Source organism: Ipomoea nil, unplaced genomic scaffold, assembly GCF_001879475.1.
Source record: "Ipomoea nil cultivar Tokyo-kokei standard unplaced genomic scaffold, Asagao_1.1 scaffold1895, whole genome shotgun sequence".
Taxonomy (NCBI): domain Eukaryota; kingdom Viridiplantae; phylum Streptophyta; class Magnoliopsida; order Solanales; family Convolvulaceae; genus Ipomoea; species Ipomoea nil.
Window position 1 is genome coordinate 1,276,917 of NW_017618323.1, and position 12,388 is coordinate 1,289,304.

Below are 12,388 nucleotides of genomic sequence, written 5' to 3' on the forward strand. Positions count from 1 at the left end.
GCTTGAACTAACATATATTATTCCAAAACTTCACACTAGTAGTACCTATTAACCAATGAAATAAATTGAATGGAGAAATAGTATTCCATATTCTATTCCCATCCCTGCAACCAAATTAATAATGCATATATATATATATATATATATATATATATATATATATATATATATATATATATTAGTGATCAAATAAGACCACCTCCCCTCGTAAGATTGTGCGAACTTGTACATGCACACAATATAATTTATCCGGCCTGAAATAATTTGTGTGCATCCATCTTAGTTCACATGGTCTCATTGGAACATCGAAAAGCATGTGATTGGAGCTGAGTGAAGTGAGGGCTCTGATAAGCTAGTTGGAGCATTTCTTGATCTTGATCATCATATGCATCCCTATATGTCTCCAAATTGATATCAGCATTTCTGAGAGCTGATAAGCAGAGCTCCTTGCGCCATTCTTCTAGATGTGGGAATCCAATGTAATCTGCATATTTATCACAATACTGCATGCAACATATATACATATAATTAATTAGTTTCCCATTTGGTTATGGGTGGAGAAATATAATGGATCGGAGTGCTAATTAAGTAAAATATTTACATCAAAATCTGCAAGGTCATGGGTATTATGCTTATGAATGCCAGCAAGATCTCTAGACTGATAAAACTCCTTGATGGACTGCATCATATCATCCCATGATGGCAGTGTTCTTTTTCCAGACAGCAGCTGCGCTATCCATATTGCTTGGGACTCGAAGAAAGGGAACCCTATCAGCTATATCACATTCAATTCATACATACAAAATAAAAACCCCAATTAATTTCCTTCAATATAATGTTGTAAATAAATAAATAAATAAATAAATAAATATATATATATATATATATATATATATATATATATATATATATATATATTATGGAATAAGGTTCAAATTCACCATTGCACTTATTCCTTTAAAAAAAATTAGCCATTGAACGTAACCTGAAAATGCAATTAGGCCACCGAATGAAAAAAAAATGTAATTAGGTCACTCAACACTCCAAATGCATGCAATTTCATCGGATAACATGTTACCATCAATTTTAATAGGTTACCTGCTTACGTGGCAGTTGAGTTGGCATTTTTTATAATTTTTAATAAATTTTAATAATAAATATAAAAAAAATTGAAAAAAAATTAAATATAAAAATAAAAAAAATAAAACGACGGGGTGGCCGCCGGCCACCCCCTTCCCCCTCCTTCGTCTCCGCCGGAGACAAAGGAAGAGGGGGTTGGGGGTAGAGGGTGGCTGGCGGCCACCCCGTTGTTTTTTTTTTTTTTTTTTTTTAAATATATATATATATATATATATATATATATATATATATATATATATATATATATATAATTAGGTTTAAATGTGGTTAGTGCGTCCAAGTGCGGTTGTTCGGTGAGAGAAGAGCCTTTGATTTTGTTTAAATCAACGTCCAGGATTACAAATTTAAAAAAAAAAATCAGTGGTAATTTGGTAATTTTTGCATCTAAGTCAAATTTAAGGTGCGTGATTTTTGTGATTAAGGTACGTGAGTTTTGTGCTTAAGGTGCGTGTGTTGTGTACTTAATGTGAGTAGTTGTTGAAACATAAGGTGCGTTGTGCTTAAGTTGCGCGTATTTTGTGTTTAAGGTGCGTGGATTTTGTGCTTAATGTGAATAGTTGTTGAAACTTAAGGTGCGTGGGTTTCCTTCTTAAGGTGCGTTGTTTTCCTTCGATCTTAAGGTAGGTGCATCAATTGTGTGAAACTTAAGGTGAACCGTACCATTTTAAAACCTTAGGTGCGTGGTTTGTGTTTTTAAGGTGCTTTGTTGTGTGCTTAAGGTGCGTGGTTTGTGTTCACAAAGTGTTTTGCTTGTGTGCTTAAGGTGCATGGTTTGTGTACTTAAGGTGCGTCATTTTAATGCTTAAGGTGCGTTCTTGGTGTGTGTGTGTATATATATATATATATATATATATATATATATATATATATATATATATATATATATATATATATATATATATATATATATATATATAATTACGTTCTGGTGCGGTTAAGGTGCCCATGTGCGGTTTAATCTAGGCCATTTATCTCGCTTAAATCAACGTCCAGGATTATCAAAATTTAAAAAAAAAATGCGGTGGCAATTTTGTAATTTTTGCATCTAGGTCAAAATTAAGGTGAGCGGATCTGTGATTAATATGTGTGATGTTTGTGCGTAAGATGCGTGAGGTTTGTGCTTAATGTGTGTGGGGTTGTGCTTGATGTGAGTAGTTGTTAAAACTTAAAGTCTGTGAGTTAATAATTAAAGTGCGTGAGTTTTGTGCTTAATGTGCGTGAGGTTGTGCTTAATGTGCGTGAGTTTTGTACTTAATGTGCGTGAGTTTGTGCTTAATGTCAATAGTTGTTGAAACTTAAAGTCTGTGAGTTAATATTTAGAGTGCGTGTGTTTTGTGCTTAATGTGCGTGAGGTTGTGCTTAATGTGTGTGAGTTTTGTACTTAATGTGCGTGAGTTTGTGCTTAAGATCTAACACTTAAGGTGCATGTTTCTATCACTTAAGGTGCGTCATTTTTAGCTTATGCTTCTTTCTTCCACACTCGTTTTTTTTTTTTTTTTTAAATTTTCATTGATTTGAGCCGTTGATCTAAATTTGATCAATAGCTCAGATCTAACCGCACGGGAAGCTATACCCGCACCTGAACCATATATATATATATATATATATATATATATATATATATATATATATATATATATATATATATATATATATATATATATATATATATATATATATATATAAGATAAAGTGAGATCACCTCCCCGGGTGAGAACAAATCTAGTGCATAATATTAAGAGAAAATTATCAAATAGGCCCCTAAACTTTACCCCAAAGGTCAATTAGGTCCCTAAACTTTAAAAAAGTTTAATTAAACACTTAAACATGTCAAATTGGGTCAATAAAGTCCAAAAACTGATAAATTACCTGTTATTACAGTCATTTCAATTTCGGTGACGGATTCCAGCCACCGGCGATAATTTTCGGTCGTCTTCTCTAGTGGAAGACGACCACCTTCTCCAGTGGAGAAGACGACCAGATCTGGTCCTTCTCCACTGGAGAAGGCGGTCGTCTGGTTATCTTCTCCAGTGGAAGACAACTGGACGGCCGGAAATTGTCGCCGGTGGCCGGAATTCGTCACCGGTGGCCGGAATCTGTCGCCGGAATTGAAATGACCTGTAATAACAGGTCATTTACCGGTTTTTGGGCTTCATTGATCCAATTTGACATGTTTAAGTGTTTAATTGAACTTTTTTAAAATTTAGGGGTCTAATTGACCTTTGAAGTAAAGTTTAGGGGCCTATTTGACCCTTTTCTCTAATATTAATTAGTATGATTTATCATTTTTGTCCCCCTTTTATTTAAGATAGAGTTAATGGTCATGAGTGATATAGTAATTACGCTATGATTTTTAATTGTATTAAAATTGATGTAAAATCTTTTCTATGATTGTAGGAATTCTAATCATTGTAGGAATGTAACCAAGAATAATGTACTCGGAATTCCAAAATGTAGGGTTACAGCACGAAGAAAAAAAAATAATGGAGATGAATAATGCATGTATTTTTTTAAAGAAAAAAAAAAATTCCAGCGTTGAAATGCCTATTTGCTCTAGTGTGAGGAAGGGTTTTGAATGGTATGCATCGCTTCAGAGTATTGTCTGTGGAATGGTTATATATATATATATATATATATATATATATATATATATTTGTTGTTAATTTTGGGCAGTCTAATAGTTGGGGCACCTCCATCCTGGAGGATGCACCTAGGGTCCGGTGGTCGCGTCTCATATAATTATTTAGTCTTGAGACTTGGCCTCTCTTACTTTATTATAAAAAAATTAAAAAAAAAAAAAAAACTTAACAATTAATGATGAATTGAGCTAATGATCAAGTAATGTTTTTTGTATGTATAGAAAAGTTAATTAGTTGTGCAGAGAAAATAATATATGGGAGAAGGGATTTACATTATACCTTTCTTGGAATGCCTATGAAGGAGAGAGAAGGAGCTAGTGAAGGAGGAAATGTGTGCTCATAGAGGGGCCCCACCCTGTCATCATCCACTACAACCATTCCTTTGGTGTCAAGAAATGGGAAGGAGTAAGAGTAACTGTTACAAGCAAGCCCACATGGATTATGTCTCATTACTTATCGTTTGCTCCAAAAAATGTCACATTATATTCAATTCAATTCTTTTTTTTTTTTTTGAAGCTATATTCAATTCAATTCAATTCAATCATTTCTTCTAAGATTAGACTAGACTACGTCCAACTTCTTACCCATACCTAAACTAAAGTTGTAGTAATTAAGAATGTTATTTTCTAAGGGAACACCATGATTATCCCAATCAAACAAAGTTTAGTTTAGTTAATTTTTAATTTGTGTATGCATACATAATTAAGAAAGATCCATGCCATTAATTAAGTTAATCACACATGCATCAGATCAATTACATTTATGCAAGAATTTGTCATTCATTGATAGTTCTCTTTACTAAAGACAACTTATATGAGATGAGATATATCTATACCAATTGAAGTATGTGTTCCATCTCAATTAAAAGTCTAAATTGATAGTTGGATTACGCATTTATGTCAGTTATGTTTAGAGTTAATCATTTTTTATATGTTTCAAGCAACACAAATGTACGGGCCAATAACTTTTTGATGAGCTCCAAGCAACACGTGAACCCTAATCTCAATTAAAACACTCTTGATATTTAGATTGTACAGTAATCTTTATATATTATATGTTCAACAATACCTACCCGGTACAATATAAGATAGTATCTGCAATGATGGAGCTTCCATCCACAAACAAAACCCTTCCATCTTCTTGCAGTGACTCTATCTGCACTTTGCCATCACACTATATATGTTAACTCCATGTATTTAACATTTTCTTCCATAATTATATATTATTATAAAGTAATTTTAGCTCTCTCTCTCTCTCTCTCTCTCTATATATATATATATATATATATATATATATATATATATATTAACCTGAGGCTGAATGTACCAGGACTATGTGGTCTAATGGTACCCGGGTTGGACTTCCATTTGGAAGATTATGAGTTCGGGCCTCAGTGGAGGCGTTATTGGTTCTTTGTGTTTCAGTAGGTTGAGAAAGTATATGAACAGATACTAAAAAAACCTGATGCTGAATGTGTAAATTAGCATGCTTGGAGATGACTTTTGATAAGCCTTGAGAAATATTGTTAGGATGCTTGCAACTTAAATGAATCTCCTTTGCTACATTTACAAGCTCCATGGAAATATCCTGTCCACTCAGTGAGTTCCCAACTACCACAACCACCTAAAAAACAATACTTACAATTAAAAAGGAAGAGAGAGAAAAGCTAGCTAGCTAGCTGTACCAAAATTATACATATATATGAAAGATCAGATTTGAAGTTTGTTTCAAAACAAAGTCACCTCTTCCTTAAATTGTACTGTACATAGAGTATATTATATAGCCTTAGCTTGATTTTGTCTGCTTGAAGGGAAGTATAAACATACATCTTCAGTACTTTTGAATACTATACATCACAGCAACCTCATTAGATGAGATTTTATTTGGTTTTTGCAAAAATGATTTGGAGAGAGACCAAAAAAAAAAAAAAAAGGGGGCAAAAAAAAAAAAAATGAAAAGAAAGAAAGAGTAAAGGAACTAACGTGCTCAGCAAGCGCGTGCACAAGTTGTGCGCAAATAATGAAAAAGTAATTGTTTTTGTGGGATAGTGAGCCCCACAAAAGAAAAAAAAAAAAAAAAAAAAAAAAAAAAAAAAAAAAAAAACAATTCTTGTAGTAAAATCTCAACCCTCTATCTCTTTCACATAGACTATGGACATAAAAACGGCAAAAACCTCCCCAAAAATGACAAATGGGGAGGCTCTTAATATTTGGTATTATATCTGTTTGTTACTGGGCCCCACAACAAACTAATTCTTGTAGTTGGTATTATGTCCGTTTGTTAGTGGGTCCCACAACAAACTAATTCTTGTAGTAAAACGTCAATCTTCTGTCTTCCACATGGACGGATGGACATAAAGGTTGCAAAAACCTTCCCAAAAATCACAAATGGGGAGGGCTCTTATTATTTGGTATTATGTTTGTTCGTCTTACACTATAATCCACCCGACTGATTCGAGGGGCGCAAGAGAAATTTTCACTTATAAGAATCGAACACAGACTATCCTGGAATCATCCCCATGAAGAAGCACAATTGCCATTTGAGCTACTCCTTTTAGGTTAAATCAACCCAATCATGATATATATTTTGACTGATCTAAAATATATATAATGGATTACTTACCTCATTGCGGAACGGCTCCGGAACTCTGTAAATATGGCTATGCATCTGCTTTCTCCTCCATGCATTCATACCTTAGATAAGAAATGAAGTAAGTTGCAACTTAATCATTGAATAAGCTAAGGAATGCGTGTATAACATAATTCTAATAATATATAAGGTATTTGGTTCAACTCTGATCTTTTCTACCATGTTTTGACATGACAAGAACTTGGAGAACATAATGTTTTGAATAGTACTATTGTTAGGATCAAACGATTCTAAAGCTGGTAGTGAAAATTGTGACTGAATTTGATACCACTTGTTAGGATAAGCGCTTACCACTTAGCCAAAAGTCATAGCTTATAGAGGCTCAATTTTATTTCCTTATACTGCCACACATTTTCAAGATGTTGGTAAGTGCTAAACTTAGGCTTTACTAACTTCCACCTAACAATCCCCCAATCGTGCTAAAGTTGTCTTTTACCAATCTCCGTTCTTCGTACTATAATCTATTTTGTTGAAGCTTTTTTTTTTTTTTTTTTTTGACTACTTTTTGAATTTTCTTTTGAATCGTTACTTTAACTTTGTGATTGATCAAGAAAAAAATCAAGATTGAAAAAAATCCTAGACCCGATTTTTGCAACACTGAAAAAAACTACATACATTCACAAACTAACCTTTGATCTGAGGCAATCTGGGATGAGAATAATGACCAGAGGCCACCACCACAGCATCAAACACTTGTTGTTCCACCACCTTATTCTTCTCTTTGCTTTTCACAACCCATCTCACATTACTCCCTGCAACCTCCTCATCATCATTCACCATCATCCCAACATACTCCACCCTTGTATTGAACCTTATCATCTCTCTCAACCCAAAAAACTCACAAAAATCGCGCAAATACGATAGCAGTTCCTCATGGCCTGGGAATCTCCTTTGGTCCCTTCCTTTCTTGGTTACAAAAGGGAAGTCAGAGAAACCCATAATCTCTCTTGGAGATATAAGCCTCAATGATTCATAAATGCTACTGTGAACCTTCAAGAAATCTTCAGCCCTTCCCAAGGGATCCTCCCCTTCAACTTGGGCATCATATAGCCATTGCCCTCCAACATCATGGTTTTGCTCGAAAACCACCACCTTGTGCCCTTCCTTCCTTAGCTCCCTTGCTGCCACCAGCCCTGAGGGGCCGCCACCGACAACACATACATTCTTTGACACATTTGATCTCTCATAAACCATGGCTAGCTAATTTATTTGTATATTTCAAACTGATGATATTTGTAAAACTTGCTTATATATATTGATGATGATGGAGTGAAAAATGGTGGGAGAGTTGAGGGGGTTTTATAGCACAATGCAACTGGCCTGGTTAGATGGAAAGAAAGAGTACCTTAGTTATATAATAAGCACAGATTGTAGGTTACTTTCAATGCACTACCTAGATATCAGTGTTTTTTTTTTTAATATTATATTATATTATATATATATTGGTTAATATATGCTAAGAATGATGGCGTGTTTAATATATGCCAGATTTCTTATGTATTGAGAGTGGTTAAGCAAATTCAACCATCTGGTAATAGAGAGATAGGGAGAGACAGAGAGAGAGAAAGAGCGAGGATGAGGATAAGAAATGGGTAGAAGAGGATTGAGGGGGTGAGGATAAGCTTCCAATTAATCATTCATCCTCTATTTTTACTCACAAATTCACAAATTGGTCCTTGACTTTCAATTTTAACCAATTAAGTCCTTAACTTTGCAATTTTAATACGATTTGGTCCTCCGTCTATTTGACCGTTTGTTGACTGTGATTTTTTAGGATATATATGTAATTTCATGGTCCATCGTCGGTTTTTTAAGGTTCCGGTTGTATTTCCAAACCGCAGTGTTACATTTGAGTCCACCGCCGAAAGCAATCTGCCAAATCCTGTCGCCTTTCTTCATCCTCCCTTTGGATTCAATGTAGTTGAGTTCGTACCAGAGTGAAGAAGACAACATGTTTCTGAACCGGTGCACCGTCATCCTGGAGGCCTCCACGTGCTCCGATGAGAGCTGCAGGTTCTTCTAGAAATTGTCGATGACGGCGCGGCCGCCAGCGTTAATGCAGAAGTGTTCGAAGGCCTGTTTGAAGTCAAGAATGTAGGGTTTCCATTTGGGATTGAAGATTTTCCGGTCGATTAGGGCGAAGAGGAAGAGGAGCTGCTCCGACGGTGGGAGAACGAGCGGGATGATTGTGGTTATGTTGGATTTGAGGGCTTCGCTGGCGATCACCATTAGGTCTTTTGAGAGGTTGATTCCGACTTTCCTGCTCGTAAATGCAGCGGTAGGCTTTATCGTCGGCGCCCTTGTGCGTGCGGACCACGTGCATGAGCTGATACTTGGCCCCACCCAAATCGCGCTTCTTGTTGGACAATAGAATCGCAGCGCCACCCAGTAGACTCAAACACGGTTGTTTGTGGCGTTGGACCTGATGAAGATTGCAAATTGGGTTGTAGCGGCGGCAATGATGAATTATGCGAAGGTGTTTGGGCGGTGGATTGTGTCGTAGCAGTAGGTGAAGGCTAAGCGGTGGAGTGTGTCATGGTAGTAGATGAGGGCGGCTAGGCAGTGGCTTGTGGCTGGGCAATACACTGTGTCACGACAGCGGATGAGAGCAGGCGGCAGTGAAATTACATATATATCCTCAGAGATCACGGTCAACAAACGGTCAAATAGACGGAGGACCAAATCGTGTTAAAATTACAAAGTTAAGGACTTAATTGGTTAAAATTGAAAGTCAATGACCAATTTGTGAATTTAGCTATAGTTGAGGGACCATTTTGGATATTTACTCTTTTTATATTTTATATAGGTAAAATGACGAGTTTGGTCTCTGAGTTATAACATGACTCAGTCTTTGTGTTATTACCGTATCTATTTTAGTCCCCAATTATGAAAAAAGTGGCGAGTTTGGTCCCTGGCGTTAGTGGTGTGTTGACAAAGTTAATTCCAGGGGTAAAGAAGTAAATTCTTTAATAAAACTTGTAAACTTAGCCAAAATACTTTTCCCAAATCGACAAAAGTCACAAGTTGCTTATGTAATTAATGAAGGAACCCTACTCCCGTTTTTCTAAAAAATAAAATTTCAATATTTCAATTCTATTAAAAAAAAAAAACTTAGATTACAATTTTTTGACAAATACAAAAATTTGCTCTATAACATGGACAAGTTTGGTATCTTTTCCCTCAATTAGCATAACTCCATGACATTTTGATGGGTAATAAATCCCACATCTACATAAAAAAATTATCCTCAAATTGAGGGAAAGATGAAGTACCACAACTAAGAGATGACATCCTATAATTAAGACTAAATTAGTTCATCAATACGAGGAATATTGATTATTTATTTAAACATATAAAATAGATAAACAACTTACCTGTGAATTTCGCAGTTTGGGAGTGGACAGATTTGAGATTTCAAAGCTTGGGGAAGAAAAAGGTCTTCGATTGTAGGTATAAGAAGAAAATAATGATTGTTGCGCAATGAGTTTCAACATAAAAAGGGGGTTATAATTTGAAATTCATGTTTTACCTCTCTATTATTAAATTATTTTTAAGTTTTCCGTTAGCTGCAGACAAAATATTAACGCTAGGAACCAAACTCGTCACTTCGCTCATAACTGAAGGACTAAACTCATATACGACCATAACTTAGGGATTGAACCAAAACTTGGTTATAACTCAGGGACTGAAGATGTAATTTTTCCTTTTATATATTTTAAAATATATATACATAATGCTTCTTAGATAGGTTACACGTACATACACATAATTGCATATTTTTATAGTTACGTAATGTTAATATATACAACACGTTTGGCGAATATTTACTTAAATGTTAATGTCTATATGTTGTATGGATTTGTTAAATTATTTGAGATGATAATTTGTGTCAAGCAATAAATATACTTTACATTTTATTAATTATAATTTTTTTTTGTAGAGAATTCTATCATAGAGATGCACTAGTTCAATAAAGTCGATGAGATTAGGATTAACTGAAATCAATTGAACGATAGGAAACCTGATACAATAATACAACAGAAAAGAGTTCCTATCTAATAGGCTATAGACTAGCACAACTAATCTAAGTCACATAACAAATATTAAACATATTAAATATTAACTTATACTAACACTCCCCCTCAAGCGCAAGGTGGCAGAGTGACAACATTGAGCTTGTCTCTAAGAGCCCCAAACCGCACAGCAGGCAATGGTTTGGTGAAGATTTCTGCTAGCTGATCCTTCGTAGACACAAAAAGTACCCTAAATTCCCCAGAAGTGACTTTGTCGCGGACGAAATGATAAGCCACTTCCACGTGTTTGGTGTGTGCATGGAAGACCGCATTGGCGTAGAGATAGGTAGTGCCTAGATTGTCACACCAGAGAGTAGCCGGTGTGCATGTATGTAATCCAAGTTCACGGAGTAAAGAGACAACCCAGGTGACCTCAGCACATACATCTGCTAAACCCTTGTACTCAGCTTCAGTCGAAGATCGAGCCACAGTGCGCTGCTTGCGAGAAACCCAAGAAACTAAGTTGGAGCCGAGAAATACAGCGTATCCACTTGTTGACTTCTGGTCCACAAGGCAGCCAGCCCAGTCGGAGTCTGAAAAGGCGTGAATGTCATAAGTCGAGGAAGAAGATAGACGCAAGGCATAGTCCATCGTGCCCTTGACATACCGAAAAACACGCTTAAGAAGACCCCAATGCTCGTCAGTGGGAGTATGCATGAACTGACAGAGCCGGTTGACAGCATAGGACAGATCTGGCCAGGTGATAGTGAGATACTGTAGCACCCCAGCCAGGCGCCGGTATTGAGTCAGATTGTCAAAGGGATCAGTGGACTGACTAACAACTTGTGTGACTGATGCGGGCGTGGCAAGTGGTTTACAATCAGTTATTCCCGCCCGGTTGAGAATATCCCGCATATAGCGCCGTTGTGAAAGCACGAGACCGTCAGGTGCAGATAGAGTTTCAATCCCAAGAAAGAAAGTGGGGACACCTAGATCCCTAATCTTGAATGTAGACGCGAGCCGCTGAAGAAGAGAGTCAACCAAATCCGGGTCATCACCCATCATGATGATGTCATCTACATAGACTAGCACAAAAACCAGGGAAGCCCCAGACGAGTAGTGGAAGAGAGAGACATCAGTCTTGGACGCGACAAACCCTGCCGAAAGTAAGAACTCATGTAGGCGATTAAACCATGCCCGGGGTGCTTGCTTCAGCCCATAGAAATACCTCTGTAGGTGACAGACATGATCGGGTTTGGCGAGATCCTCATAACCTGGTGGCTGCCACATGTACACCGTTTCAGCTAAGCGACCGTTAAGTAAAGCGTTGTAGACATCTAACTGCCGCAGAGTCCAACCACGGGAAACCGCAAAAGATAACAATATACGGACTATCGTCGGCTTAACAACCGGGCTAAATGTTTCGAAGAAGTCTTCGCCCGCTACTTGGTTGAACCCTTTGGCCACAAGCCGCGCTTTATAGTGCTCTACAGTTCCATCAGCTTTGCGCTTCATGCGAAAAACCCATTTGCACCCTACAATATTCATGTTTGGTGTAGAAGGCACCAGCTGCCAGGTACTGTTATGTAGTAGGGAATTAAACTCCTGGTACATGGCCTCACGCCATTGCGGATGACCCACCGCTTGAGTGTAGCAAGTCGGGTCAGCCGGAGAATCGATGGCGGCAAGAGCATGAAAGTGTTCACCGGTGCCTTGCGTCATATGACGTAGGCGCATAACATGTGCTCGTTGTTGAGGGGCCTGCTGGATCCTACGTCTCCTAGTTGCCTGAACTGGTGCAACAGGAACCGGCGGTGGAGCCCGCATAGACGGAAGTGCAGGTGATATCACGGGGCTTGAACCCCAAGGTAGAGTAGGCACGGGAGTCGCGTCTGCCCCCTGTAAAGCTGTTGTAAAAGGGAAAACAGTTTTGTCAAAACGAACATG

General features: G+C 37.1%; 1 protein-coding gene across 1 annotated transcript; it reads right to left on the bottom strand.

Moving 5' to 3' along the window:
• Positions 1-202: 202 nt before the first annotated feature.
• Positions 203-7,961, bottom strand: LOC109193493 (flavin-containing monooxygenase FMO GS-OX-like 9). The gene is made up of 7 exons (XM_019344334.1): positions 7,058-7,961; positions 6,402-6,472; positions 5,241-5,402; positions 4,852-4,934; positions 4,059-4,194; positions 602-775; positions 203-503 (listed from the first exon to the last, which is right to left on the bottom strand). The coding sequence occupies exons 1-7, from the start codon at positions 7,620-7,622 to the stop codon at positions 285-287; spliced, it is 1,410 nt and encodes a 469-aa protein (XP_019199879.1). The 5' UTR covers positions 7,623-7,961; the 3' UTR covers positions 203-284.
• Positions 7,962-12,388: the final 4,427 nt, after the last annotated feature.

Bases quoted from the DNA above. Each gene is read 5' to 3' on its own strand.
- LOC109193493 (XM_019344334.1), bottom strand. From the start codon at position 7,622: ATGGTTTATGAGAGATCAAATGTGTCAAAGAATGTATGTGTTGTCGGT. The intron at 5,403-6,401 runs GTAAGTAATCCA...ATTGTTTTTTAG, and splicing joins CGGAGCCGTTCCGCAATGAG to GTGGTTGTGGTAGTTGGGAA. The intron at 4,195-4,851 runs GTAGGTATTGTT...TGCTTGTAACAG, and splicing joins ACTATCTTATATTGTACCGG to TTACTCTTACTCCTTCCCAT.